The sequence below is a fragment of the Echinops telfairi genome, unplaced genomic scaffold (genome assembly GCF_000313985.2).
Source record: "Echinops telfairi isolate 266 unplaced genomic scaffold, ASM31398v2 ScPeMD7_7465;HRSCAF=8503, whole genome shotgun sequence".
Lineage (NCBI taxonomy): Eukaryota > Metazoa > Chordata > Mammalia > Afrosoricida > Tenrecidae > Echinops > Echinops telfairi.
The window spans coordinates 8972507-8999869 of record NW_022111365.1 but is presented as its reverse complement, the minus strand read 5'-3'; the positions used below and the strand labels follow the sequence as shown (position 1 = coordinate 8999869).

At 43.3% G+C, this 27363-nt stretch overlaps 1 protein-coding gene across 1 annotated transcript in view; it reads left to right on the top strand.

Annotated features, from left to right (window-relative positions):
* CHAT (choline O-acetyltransferase) overlaps positions 1–24418 on the top strand; it is a 56339-nt gene extending 31921 nt beyond the window's left edge. The window contains exons 7-14 of the mRNA XM_004716258.2: positions 1954–2123; positions 4829–4929; positions 5925–6053; positions 8617–8739; positions 12285–12426; positions 12586–12648; positions 19589–19726; positions 21632–24418. Coding sequence (XP_004716315.1) covers positions 1954–2123; positions 4829–4929; positions 5925–6053; positions 8617–8739; positions 12285–12426; positions 12586–12648; positions 19589–19726; positions 21632–21892 — 1127 coding nt within the window. The 3' untranslated portion in view covers positions 21893–24418. The remainder of the gene's footprint in view (positions 1–1953; positions 2124–4828; positions 4930–5924; positions 6054–8616; positions 8740–12284; positions 12427–12585; positions 12649–19588; positions 19727–21631) is intronic.
* Positions 24419–27363: the final 2945 nt, after the last annotated feature.

Sequence of the window (27363 nt, the reverse complement as noted above, 5' to 3'; positions counted from 1 at the left end):
ATGTTTCATTGGTGCTATACTGCACCCTGACTGGCTTGTCTCCTGCCCGAGACCCTTCTGTAAGGGGATGTCCAGTTCAGGCGACTATTTCTGAGGAGACATTGGTGAAGGCAAAAACCAAGCCTGAGCCTACTGACCTGACTCAACTATATAGGTGCCCATCAGATGGGGCCAGTGAAGACCAAGAGGCCCTGAGGAAGACTAAAAGGCCCCTGACCCCAAGAGGATCTTTCAGCTCCAGTATTCCCCAAACACTCCTCCCTAGAGTGAATCCATAAAGGTCTACAGGTAGGACCCTGGTATCTCCTTTCTTGGGATTTGCAAGTACCAAGAGAAAGGGTATGGGCAGTGAACTTGATGATTGCTTTCACTGGAGGACATCTGTGGATACCTACCATGAACCTGGAGAAATCAGCTGTGTAGAACAGGGGTTCACAGATGGTCTTTGCATCTGTGTGCTCTGGAGGTGCTAAAGAGACACTCAGGAGGGTCTTGGGGACAGCAACAGGCAATAAAGACTACATGGGATGAAGTAACCCAGGGAGATAGGGAAGGCCAGGGGCTGGCATAAACAGAGAGGACCTCGATTGCTAGATGCAGAGAAGGGCAGGGACCATTCTAGGGCCACAGCTGGGCTGTATACTGAGAACCTTGAGAGAAACAGAAGTGGGAGGGAGTAGCTGTGCTTAAGTAAAGACCCTGAGCATAAGGTGGAGGATGCCTGATTCTCTTGCACATCTCCATTGACCTCAGGAACGCATATTATCAAAGACTCAAAGAAATTGTGGAATTGAACCTCTGCTGGGAGTGGCACCTCCAGGATGGGGTCTGGGGAAAGGACTCTGGAAGAAGGAATTCTGACTCAGGGATCCCAGTGGGGAGGGAAGGACAAGAGTTGAGAACAGTGCGAAGCCCCCTAGGGCACACCATGACAAGCTGCAGTCATAAAGGGTGGGGCAGATAGCTTGTGCAGAAGGCTACAGGCCTCGACTCGGAATCTGAGGACACAGAACTGGCTGTGGGAAATAGCAGGATGCCATGCCAGTGGGTTGCAGTCATGGCCATTATCAGTCTCACTGGGCCAGCTTTCAAGCCTCCCATGCTCAATAGAGGTAGTTCCCTGAGGCAGCCCATTTGGCCATGCCCAAATCTACTCTCAGGGAAGAACTTGCATGCTTGATGCCCCATATGGAGGAACTAATGTCCTTGTTCACATTGCTTTATTGCTACATCAAGGTGGGCATTGTTCTATCTTCCTTTAGGATCACAGCCAGGGTTCTGAGCATTGTTTGGGGCTTAGTGTCAGGTGCAAGTTGCTGGCCAGGGTTAGGGTCCCTTCGGCAATGTCTCCTGCACAGCTCAATGAATTTTTGTCTAGGAAGCTTCACACTTGTGAGCCATTCCCCATAAGCTTACCCTGTAGCCCTAGCTCTTCCTACCCAGCTTTGACACAAGCAACAGCTGAAATGCTGTTACAGAATTTCATGTGTAATTGCCAGATTTTAATTTGACAGTTCATTTAAATGTTTGAAAATCATAATGCAGGACAATTCAAGCATGTCTCTGAGAAAGAGGTAGCTCATGGATGCCAAAGTGGGGATGGTGTTGAATCAGAAATTTGAGCCTTACCCACTAAGGAGTGGGATACTTAGAAGTGTACTCAGCCATGAAAACCTGTACAGCCATCTCTGCACGAGTTACATGATTCTGACAGGCAGGATCCATGACTCCACTATCTGGAAGGCACCTGCAGGACACTTGAGGATAAGTTGTGTTATTGTGGTTAGGGAGAGGCTGGAGGTGGGTAGGTGGAGGGCAACCCTGGCTCTAGACCTAGGTATTTGTGCTTAGGGAAGAGCATCATCCCTGGAGTGTGCAGGGTTTGGGGAGTGGACACCACACTTGGCACAGAGCAGGTGCTCAGTTCCTGCGTGTCCCGCCTACCCCCACCAGATTCCACCAATCGAGACTCGCTGGACATGATTGAACGCTGCATCTGCTTGGTGTGTCTTGACATCCCAGGGGGTGTAGAGCTGAGTGACACTAATATGGCCCTCCAGCTCCTTCACGGTGGAGGCTGTAGCAAGAATGGAGCCAATCGCTGGTACGACAAGTCTTTGCAGGTAAGTGCTGCATGAGCATGGCTGCCCATTGCACAACACAGCCAGTACCAGTGTTGTCTGTGGCTGTCTCTCTTGCTGGCCTTAGCTACCCAGGATGCTGGACTGCCGGAAGAGTTAAAAAACATGATGTCAGCTTCTGCATGGGCCCAGCCTTTCTCAGAGCAAAGGGCAAAACTAAACTCAAATTACCCGGCCCTTCTTTCAATTTATGGACACACCTGGGGTCCATGCCCCACAACACCCACCACACACACTGAAAGGTGGGTCATGCTAGGGGTCAGTGAGCAGAGTAGCCCCTCTGTAGTAAGCTCTCAACAAGAATCACATTTTATGCACAAGAAATATTGGCTGTTTTAGATGTCTGTCACCCTGATCTGGACATTTCAACACATCTCCCTCAATTCCTGTAAGGGAGGAGCAGCACAGAATTTCCATGGAAAGAAAGCTGTAACAGAATAAAACAGCTTATATTTTTTCATTCCCATGACATGAACCTAGAAATAAGCCGGCCTTAGCATTTACGTGATGTAGAGTAAAATAACCATGCAGACAGCAGAAAGATAAGGTCAGGTGATTCATCCCTGCTCCTCCATCTTTTCCCCCCACTTGTCAATTCTGAACCAAATCTCATCTATTTTTAAAACCACTACACTTTTATTGTGAATATATTAAAGGGAAAGGCAAACAATCTTGATACTCTGGGTTAGCAGCTCATATTTATGAAAATTTCTAAACAACATCTCATTTTTTCTTTATCCTTTACATTCTGCAGGATAGCCTTTTTACTTGTAACCATATTGATTCTGTTATTTTAAATGAGTTCTCTTGCTGCTGGGTTGGCTATTTTAGCCTCCGCCACTGGAGCTAATGGTTTACAATCTTTCATGGAGCAGCTGTGGAAATTAAATAAAATAATGAGTGCTCGGGTCCTGGCACAGAGTAAACCTTGGTAGCAATTTTAAAGATACACATTTCCTCCCTTTCTTTCAGTGACAGAAGCAGAAAGCAGAAATATTAGGGTAGACACAACTCCTCTCCCTTCCTTGCCGGGACCAGGGACCTCCTGATACTTCTCACATCTCCTTAGCTCCTGGATTTTTTCCTATACTTGTATTATATGATTTGGGGAGGGCATACATATTATATATATAGGCTAGCTGGAGAAGGCAAAGAGGCTATATGGACCTGAATTTGAAAAGATCGAGAGCTAGTTTCTATACCGAAATGCATAAAAAGCAACAAAATGAGAGAAGTACCACAAAGGATGAATTTTCGGAAAAACTTTACAGGTTTCTGTGTTTGGCTGTTCAGAGAATAGGCCTAAAGCAACTGCTACCTTGTGGGAGAGACTGGGCAAAGGATGCGAAGAAAGACAATTCAGGGAATACGCTGAATGTTATGATCTCCTCTCTGTGACTGGGAGGACATGCGAGGAAAGCTCTATGGATATTGGAAGGTTCTGTTGCATGGGATGCTGTGCAGAGATGAACCAAAAGGGAGCCCAGCTTTATTGGGGCTTCACTTTAAAAACCAAAGCTCACACCTTCTCATCATTGTCTTCTAGTACTCTTTGCCCGGAATGTTTCTTTCCCTAGTCAGTTCAACACAATTTTTTTTAAAGAGAAAGTTATAGAAAGTCATTAACTAATCTTGACAGTTCATCTAGATCTTTTATATCTATTCTTATATCAATCCTGTGAGCTGGGAATTATTAGACCCACTTTAAAGGAGAGCACAAGCAAGTCTAAGGGTTGAAGCACCCTCAGGGTGTCACACAGGCGCTCAGAGGCAGCAGCAGAACTGGGCTCAGGCACCGACACCAAGTCAGAGGAAGTCTTTAGTGTACCTGCCCTTTACTCACACAAAGAAGCATTTCATTTCTCCTTGGAAATGCCATCCACGTGGAATACAGGAATACCTTGGAAATATTGTGGCTTTAGTCCCGGACCATCACAATAAAGTGAATATTACAGTAAAGTGAGTCACACAAATCTTTTGGTTTTAGAGTGCATAAAAAAGCTACGCTTGCACTATATTAAAGTCTGGGAAGTGTACCATAGCGTTATGAAAAGAGGTGAAATATTGTGAGAGTGACCAATGTGATGCAGAGCACATGCTTTTGGACAAAATGACCCGGAAAGACCTGCTCAGTGCAGACCTGCCCCCACTTTCAATTTGTAAAAACCACGTGATCTATAAAGTGCAATAACACGAAGGTTCATAACATAAGGTATGCTTATAATTCTCTACCATTCATTTGTCCAACAAAGCCATGGTGCATTTACTACGGGGCTGGCTCTGGAACAAGGAGTATGATCAAGGGTGGCCCAAACCAACAAGTTCAATCAAACAAATATTCGCCTAGAGGTATGGCTGCAACGTGCCTGGAAGGAGGAGAAATTGGGCTAAAAGAAGGCTAAGTGCTTGCCCAGAATATGAAACGCATGTGGACAGACTCATAAAGAGTCACTAGCTTGTTTCAATTATGGAACTTTGAGTTCTACCTTCACTGCCGAGAACATTTACTGGAGGGAGGCTGCAACATTGAGACCTGCTTTGAGACTCCCATAGTCGCGGGCTGCAGTGATTGTGCACGGCATTCATTGGGGAGATGATGTGTTTTGGTGTCCTTAGAGGACACCTGGCCTGGAGCCAAGGCGCTGGTTTGGAATGCTGTCCTGTCTCTTCCCTCTTTCCCTCTGCAGTTTGTGGTGGGCAGGGACGGGGTCTGTGGCGTGGTGTGTGAGCACTCCCCTTTTGACGGCATCATCCTAGTGCATTGCACCGAGCACCTGCTCAAGCACATGTAAGTCTGGAGGGCAGGGTTCTTCCAGAGCAAAGCTCTGCTGCTGAGAGGCTGCTATGCTGGACTGGAGAGGATTGGGGTGGCTACCTGGGGCTGCATGCATCTGGAAAGTCTCTTAGAGCAAAATATAAAATTGAAAACTAGCTTGAATGGGATACCAAGTGCTTTACCAGACAGGGGGAGCAGAACTCATCTGGGACACACATTTGAAACAGTTCGGGAGAGGGTAACAGAGAATTCCAGCTAAATGGGAATGTTTGTTTTGGTCCAGAAATACCCAGACCAATTCCTATTGCTTGTCCTGGGTCAGGGTCCTACCAGCTGTTGACTGAGTGAAGCAGGGAGGTCTCTTCATGGGGCCTCTCGTGTTGGGTCTCTCTTTAGCTTCAGAGTTGGCCAGATTGTAAGGGAGTCCCTGACCCATTGGGACCTCATGCTTCTTCCAACATTCACCATGTTGCTCATTCTCTTCTTCTAGAACACCCTCCCTGCTCCTAAGTTCTAAGTCCCTTCTGCCCTTTAGGATCTCTGAAACAAAAACCAAAGAATCCTGAGTGATACAAACAGGTAAACACTTGATTGTGAACTGAAAGAGTGGTGGCTTGAATCCACCCAGAGGTACATCAGCAGAAAGGCCTGGTGATCCGATTTCCAAAAGATCTCAGCCAGTGAGAGGGGCAACTCTCATGGATCAAACAATATAGTTGGGGTCTTTAAAATGTCTCTGAGTGTGAGAAAAGTGTTACTTGAGTAACATGAGCTGGCAGGAAAAAGACAAGATACAGTAGACCTAGAATCAGATGGAGTGGGGCTGAATCTGAGCTCTGCCACTCACTGAGTCTGATCACTTCTCTGAGCCCCTCTTTCTTCCAATGACTCGAGGGCAAATCATAGCATTGAAAGTCCATGACTACCCACACCAGCAGTGAAAATAATGGCAGAAATCACTGCCTCCCAGTTGACAGGGCACCAAGCTGTCCCCTCTGTGCTGGCAGGAAGGAAAGCAATCAGAAGCTAGTCCGAGCAGACTCTGTCAGTGAGCTCCCGGCCCCCAGGAGGCTCCGGTGGAAATGCTCCCCTGAAATCCAAGGCCACCTCGCCTCCTCTGCAGACAAGCTTCAATGGTGAGTAGCAGCCCCAGGGTCCTCGGGAGGAATGGGAGAGTTACTGTGTTCCCAGCAGCTGCGAAGGCACCTCCAAATCTCCAAAGACCCCAGCTCCACTCTGTCTCTCTCGTTGCAAACCTATCATGTAAATGTAATCAAATTATAGGAGAGTTATAACTCCTGGGGAAATAACCTTGCTGAAGTATCCATCATTTTCATAAAATGCAAATGCTCAGCTTTTTTTGTTTTGTTTTGTTTCACAGGTTTCACCTGACTGCTCCAAGTCAAAGCCAGAAAGTCACCCCTACTTTGAGGGGTATAATAAACAACTAGTTTGAATAGGTTATTTGAATCCAAGTTATTTATTTGTTTGAATTTACACTGCGACTTGACAAGGGGGCCTTTTACTCCAGGTGCAGAGGGGCAGGTCTGTCCCTAACGAGACAGAAGAGGGAGGCTAGAGACAGTGTGGGCAATCTGGGGTCTTATCATGTGCCTGGCATTTAGCAGTGGTGGAGATAAGGAAGAAGCCAGAGACTACAATTGAATCTGGTCCCTAATTGTTCATTCCTACATTCTGTGGCTCAGAGGCAAATTGCTATATTCATTCATTCATTGGATCATGAAATGTGTGTGTGACTGTAGTCAGGATTAGCTCTGATAAGGTTCTGGGAGTGAAGGGCATATACCTCTTTGTAAGATACAATAATTAAACCAAGGACCTAACCTACAGGGAAAGCAAATGCTAAGCCCTTCGAGGAGAGTGAGGAAGGCTTTTCAAGGGAGATGGAGCATGTAGTACATTTGGATGGGAGCAAGAGGCAGAAGCAGACATAAAGGTTGATAGGAGAATCTGGCTGGTGTAGAGACAACAAGGGGGAGCAGCACCTGAGTTAGAGCCCCAACGAGGAAGTGAGATCAAATTGTGAAGAGTATAACTAGCCTTGTATGATGGAGTCTGGCCATAAGGAGCCCTGGAGGAACCTTTGTAAAGGGTTCTAGAAGCCAGTGAGGACACTTGGTCAGAGTGCTGGGTCACAGAGGAGAGCCCTGCATGAGAGCAGAGAAATGTGGAATGTGACACCCCTGAGTCACTGGAGAGGGCTGGCAGGCTTTTGTGGCACAGGCAGAAGAACCTCCGCTTTTCCTTTATGAAATGGGCTGGTTTCTCAGCCCTGGAAGGGTTGTGTAGGACACATGAGCAGTCAAGTGAGCAGACCTTCCCAGCATGTGTTAGGCAGAAGAAAATCCTGCTTACTGTCAGGGATTCAAGCAGGCCCACATGCTCCCAAAGCTCTCCATTTCTCTCTCTTACAGAAAATGAGGGGAGTGGGGAGAGGCTAGTGCTCTTCAGCTGTTTGTGGAAGGATGAGGAGGCTGGGTGAGCAGTTCGCAGGTGGCTATGTGGAAGGCTGGTGGCGACTCCGGAGGAGCCCACATGTGGCCGGTACAGCGGTGTCCCATGGGACTCGCAATGACTGAGCTTTGGGAAGTAGATTGCCAGGCCTTTTTTTTTTTTTTTAAGGGACCTATGGATGAACTTATGCTTCCACCATTTTGATGAACAGCCTAATGTTGGATGACGTAAGCAGTTCATGAGGAGCAATCCAAGGAGGGGCAGCAGGAAGGGTGAGGGAGCCGTGCACTCACCCTGCAGGGTTTTACTCCAGGGGGATGTCAATGAGCTTTAAGTGTCATTCTTAAGGGTGAGAGGTCATGTGGAGGGAGAGCCAGGAAGAAGGAAACCAGAGTTTTAAAGATCAAAGTGCAACGAAGGCCAGTTTCCGAATAACGTGGGTTCTGAGTTGCTGGTACAGCTACCCACAACACTAGCTGTGGGGACAGTTGCGTCCTTAACCTCTACGCCTTTCCTCTCCCAACACAATAAGGCTTAGTCTGTAGGCTCCTCCCTGGACAGAGGGGAGTTGCCATGTCCCAACAGAATGGCCTGTGCCAAGAGAACACTCGGGGACGTTGAACACACCTCAAACAGACCAAATGAATTAACCCTTTCAAGCCCCTTCTGTGGATCACCAAAACCCAAACCAAACTCACTGCCATTGAGACAATGCTGACTCATAGCGACCCTCTAAACCAAGATAAATCTGCTCCTGTGAGTTTCTGAACCTGTGATTCTGTATAGGAGTAGAAATCCTGATCCTTCTCCTGAGGACCAGCTGGTGGTTATGAACTGCGACACTTGCCGTTAGCAGCCCAATACATAACCACTACAACACCAGGGCTCCTAATTCTATAGACCTCAGGTTTCTAAAATTTTGTTTGTGGGCACTGTTTTCTTTGCCAATGCAAAGGTCTCACCCTCTTGTGCCCATACCTGCTTCACTGCTGCAGCCTGGCCCACCCTGCCTGGGGAGTTTCACCCTCAGCTTCCAGTCACCTACAGTGTGGTGGCATGGACACATGTCACTGCTCTACAGCAAGGCCTGTCTCTACTCCTGGCATGATCCTGGGTCATGAGAACTGATCCTTATCTTCGGGGAGATAGATTATCAACTGTACTCAGAAACCTGTGACTATCCTGTTCCATATATAGCCAAAGCATCCTCTCTTCCTTCCACAGGATTGTGAAGAACCTTGACTTCACTGTTTATAAGTTCAACTTCTATGGGAAAACGTTTATTAAGCAGCAGAAGTGCAGCCCTGATGCCTTCATTCAGGTTGCCCTCCAGCTGGCCTTCTACAGGTGAGCCGAGCCTAACAGTGGAGTAAGTCTTTCTCTAGTGATCTGGTAGAGAAAATGTTAAGATCCTAGCATCTGAAAGCACAGTAGATGGAATTACGGCTTTCTATAGGCCTCGAGGAGGGGAGGTGATCATGGGAGGGGAAGTCATCTGATCTGGACTTTAGAGTAAGCATCTAGTCTCAGCTAGAAGGAAGAATGCTCCATGTGAGGAACTCCCTGAATAACGGCCTGGAGCAGTGGTTCTCAACCTGTGGGCCGCGACCCCTTTAGGGAATGAACTACCCTTTCACAGGGGTCACCTAAGACCATTGGAAAACACATATTTCTGATGGTCTTAGGAACTGAGACACCGCTCCTCTATCCATCTCCAGGAGGGTTCGCCCACATGCAGATACGCCCACCCAGCACAAAGACTGTTACCCATGCTGCACCATGCTTCAAGACAAAATTTCATTTATTTGTAATTAGAAATAAATATTTCACAACATATATTTACATATTATTTTTGTGATTAATCACTATGCTTTAATTATGTTCAATTTGTTACAATGAAAATACAAACTACATATCAGATATTTACATTATGATTCATAACAGTAGCAATATAATAGTTATGAAGTAACAATGAAAATAATTTTATGGTTGGGGGTCACTACAACATGAGGAACTGTATGAAAGGGTCGTGGCATTAGCAATGTTGAGAACCACTGGTCTAGAGGCAGGTTATCCAACAGCAAAGGGGAGACCAGCTGGGTGGTGAGGACTTTGAGGTAAGTGGGGCCCACGGAACTGAGTTGAGGAGCAAACCCACTGTGATTGAGGCATTTTCAACTCAAAGTGAGCTTATATAGGGTTTCTGAGATTATAAATATTTATGGAAGCAGACAACCTCATATTTCTCCCAGGGAGCATCTGGTGGGTTTAAACTGCCAACCCTGCTGTCAGCAATCCAGTGCAGAACCACAATGCCAGCAGGACTCTTTAATAGATCCCAAACAGCAACCAAATCTCCACTCAATACCCAGCTCCATCACATTCCAGAAGTTTTCTTGTTTTTTTAATGGTAATCATTATTAAATTGAAGGACATTATTCACTGGTGCATTGACTGTTATCTAGAATGTCACCCAACCTGGACATTTTAGTACCTTGATATCTCTGTGTCTCTAGGACCTTCCCCATGTTAGGCACAGAGTTGGCCTTTAGAAATGTATTAGCTGAGTCATAAGAATGAGATGACATTATAGAAAATGTTCAAGGGATGGCTGGGTCAGGTCTGTGATTCATAAAAATCCCCATGGTGGTAGATATGTGTTTGGGAGAGAAGAATAAGGAGATAAAGATCGAAGGCAGAGGTAGAGAACCAAGATGGCCTTTTATATGGAATTAACCCATGCAAAAAAGACCTTCCTCTAGGCAAGGGCGATTTATTTGACTCCTGAAGCTATGTAGTTTGTCTAGCACATACAGCTCAGAGTTTGTCTAGCACAGATAGTACCAATCTCAGTTTGCCCAAGAAGAAAATTGCCACATTCATGGGGACTTGCAGTAAAGCTGGGACTGGGAAGCCTCACTAGTGAACAGCAGAACCTGTATGTCCATAGCAGTCTCATGTCACTCAAGGGCTGTAACTCATAGGGATGTGAGTGCAGCCTTGTCAAGCCTCATCCCTACCAAACCTTTGGGAAAGGCTTATATCACACCAACCCCACTCCAACCCCCAGATAATATTACACAGATACTGAAGTCTCACTGGCATTTGAGATGGCACAAGACTTGAACTTGCAACTGCAGTCACTACCATTCTGATGGATACTCAGATGGCATATAACTGAAATAGGCCATGATTACTGATGCTGCCTTGCCCAATATCTCAGACCCCTTACCTGTGAGTGCCCAGTCTAAAGATAAGACACATTGTTGGATCGAGCTCAGATCATCTCTTTCTTTACTACAGTGCCCTGTGCTGTATGGGCATGCCTAAGAGTGGGTATGGCCAGAGGCTCCTAGGCTCCTGAAATAGCCATTTGTTTTCTGTGGATAAAATTCTTTCAGTTGAAGCTGTAACAACAACAAAACCAAATTATTAACTTCCTTGATTTGGCCAAAGAGTGGTGTGGTGGTCCCACAGTCCCACAGGGGTCAATATGAGGCAGCATTGACTCGATGGCAGTGAGCTTTTTTAGATTTGGCAGAGACCTTGAAGCAGTCTAATAGCAGCCAGTGGCATCATCTGCTTATGGGGTCGGCATAGTATTTGCCTCAAGAGACCACGAAAATCCAACCAAATGAGTTGAGTTCATCTTAACTCATGGTGACCTCATGTATGTCAGAGTAGAACTATGTTCCATGGGGTTTTCAACAGCTGAATTAAAAAAAAAAATAGACCACCAGGCTTTCCTTCTAACATGCCTCTGGGTGGACTTTAACCTTCAACATTTAAGTTAGTGGCAAGTACATTAACTATTTGCACCACCCAGGGACCATCAAGGACTAAAACACAAGGAAAGCACGTAGTGCAAGAGTCTACAGAAGACTGAACAGAAATGTCCACAGTTTATTCATTCAGATACCAAATAACACAGCACCAGCACAATGCTAAATCAGATATGTCCTCTGTCTGGGGGGAGATGTGCTGAGAGGGCCAAGGCATAAGGCCTGCTACACGCTGGGTTGCAATGGATGGTCACTGCCCCTCTTTGAGCTCTGGAACTTTCTACTTACCCACCTCCAACATGTATGGACTTTGCTGACTGGTGAAAAAGGAGTATTCAAGTAGAGGAATGCAAGCTGGGACCATGGGCTTAAGGAAAGAGGTTTGCTCTGGCTAAAAGTGGGGAATTTGCTGCTACTCTAGACCCAAGAAACAGTTCAGGAAACTTGGCACACACAGGTCTACTGGAAGGAGGCTTGACTACCCTTGTATCATTGTTCTCTAGGGCTACCTTAACAAATTACCACTAGGTGGGTAACTTAAAACAATAAAAATGTATGATCTCACAGCTCTAGGGGCTAGAAGTCTTCATTCAGGGTGTCACTAGGGCCGTGAAAGCTGTCAGGGAAGATCTTTCTTGTCTCTCCCAGCATCTGGTAGCCACAGGCTCCCTTGGTTCAAAGAAGCATCTTAACAAATTGGTTATTCCTCTCTATACATCTCTCCATCTCTTCCTTTTCATAAATACATTGCTCAGATTGAATTAGGATCCATGACTTAGTATTTTGGAGTTGTGAATGGCTACATTTTACGCTATTAATCCATCAGACATCAGATTATCACAAAATATCTAGTCTTCCTATTAGATCTGACTCTCCCCACCCCAAAGTTACCAGTCACAAATTAAAAATTTTTATATCCATGCAGAATTAGAAACTCTCTAACACTGATCTTTGGGACATCTCATTTAGAATCCTATTAACATAAAAACAAAATATCATCCAAAAGAGTCAGAACTGTGAAGATCAAGCCTGCTGCAGTTATTTTCCTTTTAGCATTTCTGTTTCCCCATAAATAAATTACTCTTGTTAATCCTACTTCACTTCATGTAGGTGCCATGGAAGGCTCATGCCCACCTATGAGAGTGCATCCATCCGCCGGTTCCAGGAAGGACGAGTGGACAACATCCGGTCAGCCACTCCTGAAGCCCTGGCTTTTGTGAAGGCCCAGACTGTCCACAAGGCCTCCACCTCGGTAAATCCTGCACAATCCTGAGGAGACTCCCAGAGAAGCCAGCACAGCAGCTGAGGGGCTGTCCACCTGTCTGGTTCTTGGATAAACACCTCCAGTTCTCCGTTTATCGTTAAGCAGACTCCTAATGCTTCATGTGCTTTCTCTCTGGTATGTTGACAGGACACAGAGAAACTACTGCTCTTGAAGGATGCCATCCATGCACAAACGGAGTACACAGTCATGGTGAGTGGCACTGCAAAGCCTCAGGCTTGAGCTCATATCCGCCGAGGCACCACACCACGCATGAGCTTGACCACCATCTTCCCGGTGATGGCAATGCCGCCGCTTGTGGTAACACCACCACTCCTTCCCACCCCACAGGAATCTTACAAGTATACGCTGAGCTATTTTCAGATAATAGCCACAATGGTAATAACAGCATCCAAACGATATAGCGCTTTAGAGTTGTTCAAAGAGAAGTGTGAGGAGATGGGGTTTGAGCCTGATAAATGATGTAAGACATTGTTTGCTCCTCTCTCCTAGGGCTAGGTATCACGTCTCCATGTGTGTATGTATACTACCTCTGGATGAAAAATATAGCCCTAGTAGCAAAGTGGGTTACAGATTGGCCTGCTAATCATAAGGTTAGCAGTTCAAACACACCAGTATCTTGGGAGAAAAATAAGGTCGTCTGTTCATGTAAAAATGTACAGCATCAGAAACTCCAGAAAACAGTTAAAAAACAGCAATAATCCAGGGAGCAGGAATAGAAAAAATTACTAAAAATCAATAGTGAAATCAAAATTGGAAAGGAAATATTTCCCACGTTTAAGGAAAAAAATAATTTTTTAGCTCTACATAGCCATTATTTGCATACAAACAATAGAAATAAACTGTTGCTTGGGTTACTGATCAATGTGCTAATTGCAAACCATTCTGATAATAGTTTGGAAGATCATATAATCTGTGAAAATATGTTGATTAAATGTCACTCTATATACTTGAAAGCAAGTGCAACATATTCCTGGTTTCTAGAACCAGCTAATTTAGGCATTTCTCTAATGCAGTTGCTAGGTCTCTAGTTCATTTGAATAGATATGTGTTCTATTTGGAGAAAGCCATCTTGTATCCAACAAGTATCTTTTGTTCTCCTGCTTTATGGCAGGTCAAGCTCTGGGTGCTAAGAAATTAAAGATGAAAATCCATATGGCATCTCCTTCGTGAGTTTACGGGGCTATGGTCTGCAAGGTCAGCAATTTGAAATCACAGTTGCTCTGTGCGAGGAAGATGGAGCTTCATACTCTTGTAAACAGTTAAAATCTCAGAAATCCACCAGAGCAGTTCTACCCTGTCCTGTAGGGTTGCTATGAGTTGGCATTGGCTCCATGGCAGTGAGTTTGTTGGGGTTTTTTGGCTTGGATTTGTTTTGCTAATGAGTTTCTTATCTAGTTGGGAGGACAGTATAGTCCCATAGGAAAAGAGTCCTCAAGAGGTAATCAAGAGCAACAATGAGAAGTGTTTCTCCCTGCTGGGGGAAGACTTCACAGAGAATCTGTTACTTTATGTGAAACTTAAAGGATGAAAAGGTGTTTGGGGGGCAGACCTCGAACAGCATATGTGGATAGGGCTAGAGTCTTGAGAGAAAAGTAATTTATGATGTAGAGTTTACATAGGAAAGAGAAGCAAAGACATTCAGGATTTCAGATTTATCTCTTACAAAACTTACTCTGGTAGACCAAGTAGAAGAAGGATTTGTCAACGGTACGTGTGGTTTGCCAAGAGGCAGAGTGTTGAGTAAGAGTTTATATTTAGAGTTGGTCACCAGAGAAGACCCCAAAGCATTGGCTGTGGCTTTGAGCTGGGGCATGGAGGAAGCTAGAACTGTTCAACAAGCCTGTATGCAGGAGCCCAGCCTGCAGCAGGCCCAGATCCAGAGCCTGCACTCGCTCAGGAAGACTCACTGCCCAGACAAGGGCAGCATCCCAAAAGAGCCCAGCAAGACCCCACCTAGCCAAGCTGGAGAGGTGTGAAGAAGAAAACCCGTGTGGCCCTTCAGCCTGATCCGTTTGGCCACCTGCACACTTTTTTAACCCCCTGCCTTAGGACGTGTTCTCCTGGAACAGGCAGGACAACTGGCTTTACGCCCCTGCAGAAAAGCCATTAACCCGTCTCAACAAGCACCAATCCCGTCCCTCTCCTCTGCTGGCATGTTGCTTGCTTTCTGCTTAAAAGTCACTGTGAAGAGCTTGTCATATTTTGGATGCACTGTCCTTGGACTAAAGGAGTCCCCGTGTGGCACCAATGGTAACCAAGAGGCTGGAGGTGTCCGTCCCCTCAGAGGCAGCTTGGTGGCCATTGGACCCCTGTGGAGCACAGTCCTGCTCTGATAGATGTAGGGTCTTAACTGCAATTGATCACTGGTTGTCCTTCTAAAAACAGAGGTGGTCCTTGTTTAAAACTGCAAACTATAACCATGAATCATGGGAGGGGAGGGAATAGAGTGTGGGTGAGGACTGTTTCACAAGTTAATGGACATGTTTGGCTGTTTGTTTAAAGACATTTATTAAGTTTACCAACCACAGGGACATAGTATAATTCACCATTTTGAATATCTAACTCAGCATTGTAAAATTATATCTGTTACCACTGTGAAACGTGTTTGTTTTCTAATCTGTTCTACCAGCAGGGGGTATTGAGGCCATTAAAGCTCATTCCCATGAGATATGGGGGGAAAGTATATAAAATGTGTAGTTAGGGGCAGTAGCCATATGACTAAAGCAATGACTGCCTGGGGTGACTATGAGGCAGACCACTTAAAGCAGCTAGCAATAGGACAGGGATTGAAGAGGAAAAGATACCCTTTTGATTAAACATTCGTTTTAAATATAAGTGGTTACCTTCACTTCATCGTGAACCCTTTGTTTTAGGGTACAAAAGAGACTCCACTCTCAAATACAATTTAAGAACGTTTGTTACGTCTTAAAAGGGACAAAGACATTATGCAGATGAGGGAGGCTATCAACACAAAGTCAAGGTGGCATCTGAGGATTCACAATTGGTAAGCCACATAAATAGGGCATGGAGCAAAGGAAACGGTCACAAATTCATAAACAGTGGCAGATTAATAAGTACATCAGAGTTCTAGGTGGGAGTGAATTTTATAAGCACTCTCTCCCCCAAGTAAGAGATTAAAATATTTCGCTATCATGGAACTCATCAGGCCAAGAGAATAGACTCACAGAGACTGACAATTGAGGTCTTCCAATGAAAATGCCCAAAAATAAATAAAAAGGAAATTCCCAACCAGTACACCCCACAGTGAAGTCCACCAGCTGGCAAGCTCATTCTCATACACATATAATTTAGTCATCTTTTCAGTACTTTATTGTTAAATACAAGCAGATAGCCATAACTCTAACAATTGAGGGAAGTGTCTAACACGCAAAACTGATATTAATTCAAAGTGATATTTTTAAAAGAATCTAAAAGGAATTAAAAGAATGTAGGGAGCAAGAGGAAAAAATAAACTATAATTGAGATCCTCCAAAGAAAAGGGAAATTATTATATTCTTAAATAATCACCAAAAAACCCCAAAACTCCATTTCCATAGAGTTGGTTCTGACTCTTAGCAACCCTGTGGGACAGATTAGCATCACCCCATAACAGTGTAATGTCCAAGGTGGTAACTCTTTACTGCCACATCTTTCCTCCTGGAGTAACGCCTGGATTTGAAACATTGACCTTACAGTTAACAGTCAAACACTTTAACAATGGGCCACAAGGGCACCTTATAAATCAGAACCAAAAATGATGAACCCTTTTCAGGAAATAAAAATAACTCTCGGTGTCTATGTGTTGAGGAGTATGATAGTAGAAAAATTCAATGAAAGGACTGGAAGATAAAGCTGTGACAATATCCTCCAATTAAATGTAGGAGAGAAAGAGGCTCAGGTCAGGTAGACCAACATCTCAAATAATAGTTGTTCAGAAAGAGAAAATGTGTGTGCAACAGTGACAGGGGGGACGGGCAGCAAACTAATTCAAGAAAACTTCCCAGAACTTAAGGACATGCCTTCATAAGAGAACCTACACATTTGTTCAATAATCGATTAAAATACTTATGTCAAGGATATTTCACAATATTAAGAGTTCCTAAAAATGAGAAAGACCCTAAATATTCACAGAAAGTAAAAATAGACCAAATTTTAAAACCAGAAATAAAAATGGAATTGAATTTCTCAGCAGCATCACTGAGGTGAAAGATAAGGGATGAAAAAATTATTTTTAAGAAACATTCTATATTAAGATAAACCATCACCAATTTTGAAGATAGAATGAAAACATTTTGCAAAAGACAAGCTCTCAATGTTTTACTTACTTAATACTCTTTTTCATAAAGCTACTGGAGTATATAGTCCACTACTGAGAGAATGAAGCATAAAATAAAAATCAGGCTCCAAACCAATCAGAAAAAAACACAAGAAAGATAAAGAGACTCCTTGAGATACCAATAAAGTCAGCAGACCTAGGGAGTCCATAGAGTAATAAGACGTCAATGAGTAATGAAATTGATAGATTATCTGATAAGATATTTTAATGTCTTGAGGGAACCCTTATACTTCTAGCTGGATGTTTGGAAAGTAGCTAGTTATGCTTAGGAAGCTGAGCAAGGAAAAGCCCCACGATTTAGTCATTTTAAGTGGTTAATTCTCAGGAAACAAAACAAAAAAGAATAAGGAAAGAATTCTCACTAGATGGTCCAGTTGTGAATACCTGTATAATGAATATCTGTGAATGTCTTATAATCATGTAAACACTAAGTACTGATCAAACAACAAAGGGTTAAGTAGCTCTGTTGGGTGAATGGAATAGTTGAAGTATGTTTGGGGAGAAGGTACAAAAGATCTAAAGCCTCATCTTCAATTGCCAGAAGATTATATATAAAAGTGAAAAAAATTAGCAATTTTAGTCTAAGCATGTTATTTATAACTATGGAAGTAATACCAAAAGAAATCATTTAAAGAATTAAAAATGTTTGCGTCTGTAGAATGAGAATCAGCATTAGTGTGGTGATATAAGCCATTGGCTTATTTAGATTTTTAAAGTACATAAAATATGGCATCATTAATATAACAAAACCCTCTATATCTAAAGAAAACTGTATCCACAGGTATAGAGGTTAGGATTCTAATATATATTTGGGGGGATATAATTCAATCTATAACAGAAAAAGAAAATCCTAATGGGGAAACAAGTGTGTTCTGGGCTCCTACCAACATCTCTCCCAGTCCCCTGTGCTCTTCTATCTTATCACTTATCCCAGTCCCCTGTGCTCTTCTATCTTATCACTTATCTCAGTTTAGGATCACACATCTATTTGTATGAATAATTTCTATTTACTTCCCAAAGGTACAATAAGCTCCATGAGGGCTGCGTCCTCTTTTGTAACTCCATAACCTAATAGCATCCAATACAGATAGCACTCAGATTCCCAGAATCAAGGAAAGGTTGAATGGCGAGCCATTTTACTCATTGTTACTCATAGCTTTATCAGTCTACTAATCCGACCCCAAGTAACTACAGTCAATTCAGAGATGGTAAAGATGGGAGTGGCTTGACTATGCCACAGAGTAACTGCTTCTGTGTAGCTTCCCAATCCAGAGATTAGACCAGAAAAATTAACTGTGAACTCTACTTTGTCTATCATTTTATAGTACTCTCCCTTTATCTTAATGGAGCTACTTCTAAAATGGCCTATGGTAGGCTGTACACCTTATTTTGTTCAGCATCTAAATAGGAGCATTGGACTCAAATTCATCTCTACGCATTCATTTTCTTTTTTAAATTTTTAATTTTTTGTTGTGTATTTAATTTTATTTATTTTTAAAATCTTTTTATTGGGGGTTCTTACAGCTCTTATCACAATATTCATTTTTAATTGAAAGGAACAATGGTCATATCATAAAATGTGCCCTTATAAAAGGGAAACAACCCAAATTGTGATCAAAGTTTCTTCCTTTGTGATTTACAACAACGAAATGGTTATCTTTTATAACTGTGAAACTAACAAGAGCTACTTACTTACTAGTAGTTAGCCCTCATGAGTTTATGGTGTCGTGGGTGCAGTCATACAGTAATTATTCATCACCCTGATGTTAACTCAAAGGTTATAGACAGAAGCCAGGATTTAAGAAACATCCCAAATCTCATCACTTCCCAAATTCCCTGCCATTAGGTTGATTCTGATTCAGCTATTGATCCTAAATAAACATATAAATAAATGAAAATGATCTAAGAATGAAATATGTGTTTGCTATGGACAAGGCACAGAACATGTATCCTATCCCTAATTCCAGCCACATTCCCATTCCTAAACTCCTAGACAAGAGTTAATGATCCACATTTCCTATTAACCTCATCTTTTGATAAGACCTTAAATATCCTATAATTAAAAAGGGCAAATCCTTTCATCATTCCAATAGCTTTCCCTGGGAAATATCATGTGAGTCTCTGGTAAGGTGTTTAGATCCTACTTTAAAACAATGTCTTAGATTATTAATCCAGTTTAGTAAAATTGCTTCTAAGTCCACAAAGTAGCCAACACGATTCAGGAACTGGCCTTCCTACTCCCTGCCTGAGAGGTCAGTACTAAGGATGGCCAGTCCCACACTTTCCCCATGAAGGCACCATCACGTTGTGTATATGTCATGCCAGCAACAGCTAGCTTTCTATGAGTGGAGGATGGAGAATGGAATATCTCAGTGACCTGTAATTGGAAGCCAAAGCCTACAACCAAACTTATTGTAATCAAGTCGGTGCTGACTCACAGTGACTCTATAGTACAGGGTAGAGCTACCCCTGTGAGTTTCCAGGATCGTAACTGTTTGTGGAATTAGAAAGCCCCTGTAGTTTCCAAAGGTGGTTTCAAACAGAAGACTGCAGTTCAAGACATAACCGTTATGCCACCAAGGCTCCCCAAGGGCGGAACCCTAGTAGCTCTAACTTCATTCTATCGTTGTAGAGATGTGCAGTCCCTTGGAGCACAGGCCATCACCCAAGTTATGAATAATAAGCACTGGGTAACCACGCACCATCATATTGTGATGCTGATGAACTGGAAAGGAAGAGAGGAAGCAAACAGATCCTACATCACCTTTCCTGTTCTTTGTCCCCAATTACCAGGCTTTAACAGGTATGGCCATCGACAACCATCTGCTGGCACTGAGGGAACTGGCCCAGGAAGTATGCACAGAGCTGCCTGAAATGTTCACAGAGGAAACGTACTTGATGAGCAATCATTTTGTCCTGTCCACCAGCCAGGTATGTATGCTCTAAGGGGACATAATTCAGCCCCTCACTCATGTAAACCTTACCTCTGCTTCTTAGGAGTCATGTGACTTCAGTCAAATGATTTAAACTCTCATAGCACTTGGGTCCCCACCTCCTCTATGCCTTAAACATGATGCTGTATGCCTTTCAAACTATGACCTGAGAGATAGCATGACATCATGATGACCATAGGCTCTGAAGTCCCCCAGGCAGGGGGTGAAGTCCTGTCTCAACTAGATGCAACAGTTTGGGTAGAAAGCCCAGTACTCTGCCTGGCTGGACAAGGCCTTCCCAATCTGAGGCATTATTAAAAAGGGTGAGACAACCAACAGCCTGGAAAGACGAGCCTCCGAGCCCAATGTCCTAATAACAGAAAGAAGTCTATTAGTAAGAAGGAGCAGTTTAGGAAAGGAAATAAACCAGTTAATGTGGAGTAGATTCCAATTCATGCTGACTCCATGTGATTCAGAGTAGAGTGTGTTCTATAAAGTCTTCAGTAGCTATGATCTTTCAGAAGCAGATCTCCTGACCCTCTTTTATAGGCACCTCTGGTGGATTTGAACCTGTAGCCTTTTGAGTTGCAGTGGGTATGTAAACATTTTACACCCAGGGACCCCTCAGAAATGGAGTGCCCCCACTGTAACTGATTGAAATTCCTTCTCTTCTAGAAAAGGCTGAACTGGGCAATCAAAAAGGCCGATAAAACTGTGTCCTCTCAGTAATTCAATTTTGTCAGGGCAGCAGTGAGCTTGCAGACATGAATGAAAGGGGACATCTACAACAATACAACATCAATTCTGTAGGAAATCATCCATGGGCAAAGGATGCTGCTGAAAGGCTTTATGGCCTGAGGCTGTTACGACAAATTTATCTAACAGTGCAGTGGCTCTATTAGCAAGACTAATGGCTTGTTCTGCCCCATTAAAATAGTCAGAGTCACTTCCAAAAGCCCAAGTGCACACCACAATCCTGTGTTTAAAATAAAACCTAGCCCAACACCTGCCTATTAATAGTTTTCTTCCTTGGAAGAGCTAATAAATTTAATTTTGAGTGGTAGGGTTTTTCCAACTTATGATTTGAATGCCTTCAGAAATGTATTTCCTTGGTTTGTGATTCTAGATTGCTATATCTCAGAGTTGTGAATACAAAGCATATTAGGCACATCACTAAAACTCCAGTTAAAGGCAATCTTCGAAATCCCCAATGCTGGGTAATTGTGTGTGGCCAAGCTGTGGGAGGAAATCAGACTAGCTAAGCAAACCTGGCAGTAATTAAGGATCAGGGGAAAGCAACAGAAATGATAGGCCCGATTACCTCCACTTTTTAAATGACTCCCTCTGGGAAGTTATTTAACTGGTGCAATCGGGGGGCCATTTAGTAGATTACCTGAATAGCCTCTGTGCCTCAAATGGTCCCCAGGTAAAGGAAACTTTCAGCCCAGATCCTGGGAGCCAGACAGCAGGTGGAAGGTGTGATCGACTCTAGGGAGTGGGCTTGTTGCTCTTCTTCCTCTGATCTCATGCAGATGAACATCTAAAAGATAAATTAGAAGGGCTTCTATTTGTGACAAAAATTGTACCCATTTGTGCTTCAGCAAGTGGTAGATTGGGCTAATTCCGTCAGGCATACAGGTGGGAAAGCGCTATGAGAGGAACAAATGGGAAGTTGATGCTTCCAGGTTGTGTGATCAGCCCTTGTCCTTGGAGACCCTCATGTTCACTGAGTACTTCATGTTGTCTAAACACCCTGAGCATCTGAGTATTGTCGCCTGAGCACCCACATCATTCGAATACTCCACATTGTCTGTGTGTCTTACATTGTTACTGTATCCAGCAGTCTTTCTGGCTGTCAGGTTACATTTCAGAACAAGCACCCCTGCCCTGTCTTCCCATCCAGGTACCTACAAACATGGAGATGTTTTGCTGTTATGGCCCCGTGGTTCCCAATGGGTATGGTGCCTGCTACAACCCGAAGCCAGAGAGCATCCTCTTCTGCATCTCCAGTTTTCACAGCTGCAAAGAGACCTCTTCTAGCAAGTTTGCAAAAGCAGTGGAGGAAAGCCTGCTTGAAATGCAAGAACTCTGCCTCCTTCCCGCTCCTACTGTGAACAAGCCACTGACAGACAAGGGGAAAAAGGCTGCAAAGCCTGGCTTCTGACTCCGCTAGGCTTCAGTTTCACTTCCCTCACCTTCCATAGTCTGCAGCTACCAGGCCCTTCCAAACCTCTGCTCACCCCTTCATCTTAGCTTTCTGCAGTCTTCCAATTCTCAGACCCAAATCAGAGACTACACCAAGGCAGTTTTAAGAGATAGGTGTCTTTCTTATGCATGGACATTGCCATTCCTTGTGGAGATGCCCTCTGGCCTTAGGAACTGGAAAGAAAGTCCAGTGATGGAGGAAGTGGCAAGTAAGCTCAAGTTATGAAGGCAGGGCTTGTCCTGGCTCCTCTGGTAGCCAAATGTACCTGCTCCTCATCCAGCCAGGCAGAGCATGTGCAGGTGAGGTTTTTGCGCAAGAAAAGAATGAGTCACCCTATTATAGGGGGAGTTGTTTTCACATTCTCAGCATGCTGATCTTCAGGGTGAGTTCTACCATGAGTTGGAATCAACTCAGTGGCCATGGGTTCCAAGTCTGCATGCACAGTACTACTGGCCACGCTGTGAAAGAAAGCTGTACAAGGCAGGCTTCACATGAGTCAAAAAGTTGGGCCATGCTGTTCTGAAAGGGAAGACACATCGTCTGCTGCTGTTCCAGAAGTATTGGGAGTTACTGTTCTTCTTCACTCTCTCAATGAGCTGAGGCACACAGCCAAGGACAGATGGAGAGGAGTATACCTAGCCCCAGCAGAAGGCACCTTGTGGGCACAAGGGCCCTGCCACTGCACTCTTTTTGGTTATTTTCCCAAACCCCTTCCCACAAAACATGCTTCATTGGTGGTCTATTTTTTTTTCCAATGGAGCAGGGAAAGGTTTGCTTTGGGGTTTCTTTAGGTCGGTGGGGGGAGATGTAGAAGGCAATGTTTTGTTTCAAAACAAACCATTATGGCATAAATTTCAGGAAAAAAACTACCACAGTGACTTTAGCATCTTAATGGATTAAAGGAGGCAGGTTCTTGCCTGGTGAGGGCAGGCTAAACAGCAGTGGCTGGGAGGAGGGGATGGCCAGGCCAGTGTGAGCACTGACTGGGGGCACCCTGTAGGTCTGAAGCTGAGGGTGGAGTGGACAGTTCAGAGAGAGTCACATGGGGTTGGTCCTCAGGGACTGTAACTGCAGAGGATACTTCCTACAGGGACATATTTTCATGGGAAGTCTAAAAGGTCAAGGGAAAGGGAGTAAGGAAGCAACAAGGAAAGTAAAATTTCTCCAAAGGGCAGCCTGCAACTACCTAGAGATGGTACAGAGGCATCACAGCCACTACTGGGAGTTCTAATAGGCTCTTGCATGGGAGGCCTGACCTTCTAATTCTACCATGCTCTATGCCATTCTGAGCATGACCCCTAGCCCAGGAACCTGCAGGTGCCTCTTTTTTCAGACACTGTGAAAGCGCTCTGCACTTTGATCTGAATGAAGCTGGTGGGACTGAGGTGGGGCAAATATTTTGATCTCTGCTTAGCTCTTTGAAAACACAAACAGTTCCAACCAATAAACTTCTTAAGCCCAGGTTTTTTATTTCAGGCTCAAAGAGAGTACAGAACTAAGATTTCTATTAGACAATCAGGGAGCTTTTAGTATTGTCCTTCAAAGGTATCCACCTTCCCCCTGCCCTGGAGAAGTTGCCACTAAATGTCTAGGGTGTGTGTGTGTGTGTGTTTGGCGGGGAGGGGGTGTAGATGGAGCAAACAGTTGGAGGGGGGCAAGGTGGTGTCTGGAAGTCATTGTCTCACTGCCATACACTTGTTTATACTTTTACCAAATGACCAGATGGAGGCCTGAGCTGGATTTCTGGGTAGGCAGAAAGCTCAGGTTCTAGAGGCAGGAAGTCTCACTGGCTTATGCTAAAATCAAATAAACCAAAAAAACTGAAATAGAGTTGATAGGACTTACATGCTCAGAGACTCATTTCCCCTCATTGCTAAATGCAGAAAAGAATGGTATTTTCTTTTCAAGGTCCTTAGGAGCAAGTAATCGTAGATGAAGGACCTTGTACCAGAGAGCAGGTAGAGGCGCCTACCCTTAGGGGGATGACTACCCTTTCAGGGACATTTCAATTATTTTGCCAAATTCCTCTCCAAACAGTAACTCTTTCTGTATATTCCAAGATTAAACCATGCACTGTGAGGACTTCTGAGAACTTTTAGAAGTGTGGCTGGCAGAAACTTGTCAGGAGGGAACATTCCCTCTCTCTGAGAAAAAAGGTTGGAAGCTGGTCTTCCTCCTTCAGGAATAGGCAGTGAGGCTTTATGCAAAGATAATGCTGAGCCGTGGTTATGGGTATTTCTGTGGGCTCCCCAATAAAGGAGACTGTTTCAGGGGTCCTCAAGGATATGGAAAAATGAAACTTACTGAAGGTCATTTCAGAACTGTGATGTATAATAAGAATATACAAGTTGCCAAAATACATAAAGTTGATATTTCAGTTTTATTTTCATAAATAGATCTAGATTTATGGCAATATGTAGAAGTGTATTTATAGTTTATCAAGCTCAAGGTATCATTTTGCATTTTAAAGAAATGTGTATATGATTAAAGAACTATATATCAGAAGCATTATATTCAAATTATTTAAAGAATATAGCCTGAACTCAATAAAAAGTAATGCCAAGAAAGATTGTTTTGGTCATTGTTTCTCCCAAAATGTTGTTTTTTTTATTGTGTAGTCTAAAGTTGCCCAACAATTCATTTGATTTTAAGTGGTGTCAGCCAGCAGCAGTAGTGCATATGTCTTAGAAATCCAGGGATGGGCTGAGAAAAGGGAGAGGGAGACTTATTGAAACTTTGCTATCATATGGCATGACGCCATGGAGCAGATAGGGATAAAAGAAGAGGTTTCATGGGATGTTTGTGATAAGGCTGGCAGACACCTGTCCTTAGAAATAGATGTCTCTACCTAAGTCTGCCCAAGGCAACATGGACTGGGGGGAGAAGGGAAGCTGGGAGACCAGATACCTAGACCATCCATCCAGTTGTCCCTCCAATTTGCTAAGGACTTTGGGTAAGTCATTTCATCTCTTTAAGTTGGAGCTCCTCCATTTAGAAAATGAAGTATTGTCTGTACAATCTACTTCCAAAAATGTGCTGAGATGATGCGAGATGGACATTATTGGAAGTAATAAAAAAAAAAATCTAGCGTTCTTGACTTCTAGCAATATAGCAGCTAGACAAATGCGCTGCACAGACCCTCTACAAAAAAGATGTGAGAGAACAGATACAGTTGAAAATACTGGTGCCCTGAGCCTCTAGATAAGTAAACAGAATACTGACTGAGAGAAAAAAAAGTTGAATATATACCATAAAAGTAATGGGCAAATCTTGACTGACCTGCCAATGGGCCTCAATCAAAATCAGCTCCACTCACAGCACAGGGCACTCTCTAGTGGTTGGCAATGAGAACAGTGGATCTCTTCTTGTTCCTCACACCATCCTGGTGAACAAAGGTGTGTCTAGCCCCCATTCTCCCACACCCAGTGGTTGATTACATGTCTCCTTCAATTCAATACCCTTGGGGCAATGGAACACTCTTAGAGGAAAAATAAGCAGATTAGAAGAAAACTGCAGCACAGCATGACCTTGATAAACTCCAGGCACACTAACATGAGAGGGGCATGGGATCCTTTTTTGGTCCCCCAAACTTCCTGTTGACCAGAAGAGTGACCAGCCTCTACCCTCACACACCTCACAGCCAACTACAATGCCCCAGCACACCCTCAGGGTTATAGAACACAGGCAACAACAACAACAACAAAAAGATCTGGAGTGACCTGCATTGAGGTTGACTTTGATAAGTGTACACTAGTGAGTGACAAAGAGAAAGAAGTTGCTTACTCTGATCTGAAGTGTGATTTTTTTATTTTTGTTTTTAATTTCTTGCCCCAGCAGATAGAGACAACTGACCAAGCTGCCCTCCCTCATACTTCCAACAGCTACACTCATTTGGCAAGGATTACCCGCCACTCTAGTGCCACCTGATCATCAGTAAATACAACAATACCACAATGTCATGGAGACAGAAAACAATTTCAGTTCATAGAAAGAAATAAGCTAGAATGGCACAAACTCGTGATCAATATACATAACAAAAGGAGCTTCCTGAGAAAGAAAGGACAGACGTTGAAACTACAGGAGAAGGAATTCAGAACAATGGTACTTAGGGGTCTTCAGTGGGTTGAAAGAATGATTGCGATCACTGCAGACAAGATCAAGGGGGTGGGGCGGGGAATTAGAAGAATTTAGGGAAATACTACATGAACAATTTAACAAAATAAATGAAAAATTAGAAATCATACAAAAATAGCAAATAGAAATACACAAGATTAACACAACAGACCAAGTACTATTCACTAAAATGTATAGAATCCTGAAATATCTCGATAAGAAGAAAACAATCCAATTTAAAAGTGGGCAAAAGGACATGAGCAGATAACTCACTAAAAAAGACACTCAAATGGCTAACTGGCTAACAAACACATGAGAAAATCCTCATCATCATTAGCCATCTGGGAGATGCAAATCACAATAACAATGAGATATCACTTTATACTCATAATGATAAGCCAATTCAGAAAAAAAAGAAAGATCAAACAAATGTTGGAAAAGGTGCGCGAGAGATTGGAACTCTTATATATACTTCTGGTGTGTATATGTGTGTGTGTGTGTATATATATATATATATATATATATACAACTTTTGTGGAAAGTTATACAGCGATACCTAAAACAATTGGCAATAGAAATACCATACGACCTAGCAATACTTCTCCTAGGCATAGACCTCAAAGAAATAAAAGACAGAACGCAAGCAAACATATGCTCTCCCATGTTCATTGCAATGCAGTTCACAATAGCAAAAAGTTGGAAACCATCCAAATGCCCACAGTTGAAGAACAGATAAAGGAATTCTGGTACATAGTGGATTACTATGCATCCCTAAAAATTAGTGAAGAAATAGAAAACACCTCATGATATGAAAGGATCAGGAAACAATTATGATGAGTTACAATAAACTATACATTATCCCCTTCTTACAACATGTTATGGGGGTGGGGGGGAAGATCAATTAGTCCCTACCACATAACCGTGTTTGGTTGTTATTTCAAATCAATAGGCAACCCTACAAGAATAATTAGTGAATTTTACGGGGAAATTAGATTGAGTCAGGCAGTGAGTGTGCAGGAAAATGTCTTTATTAGAGAAAGCAATTGCAGTTTTGATGGTAGGAAAGATAAGCGGGGCACACCACCATTGACAAAAATAAATTAACATTACTTAGAAAATACCGTTGGGAGAATATGCCTGGTATTATGTTCCTAACTTGACACTTTTGATCAAGTTTCTAACCAACTCCTGGTAATCCAGGCAGCATCCTACAGATGACTGAGACTTTGAACTCTGTCCTTTCAAGATAAACAACATCCTTCTTTTTTTTTTTTTTTTTTGAGTTGTTTTGTTTTTTTTTTTTTTTTTTGGGGAGC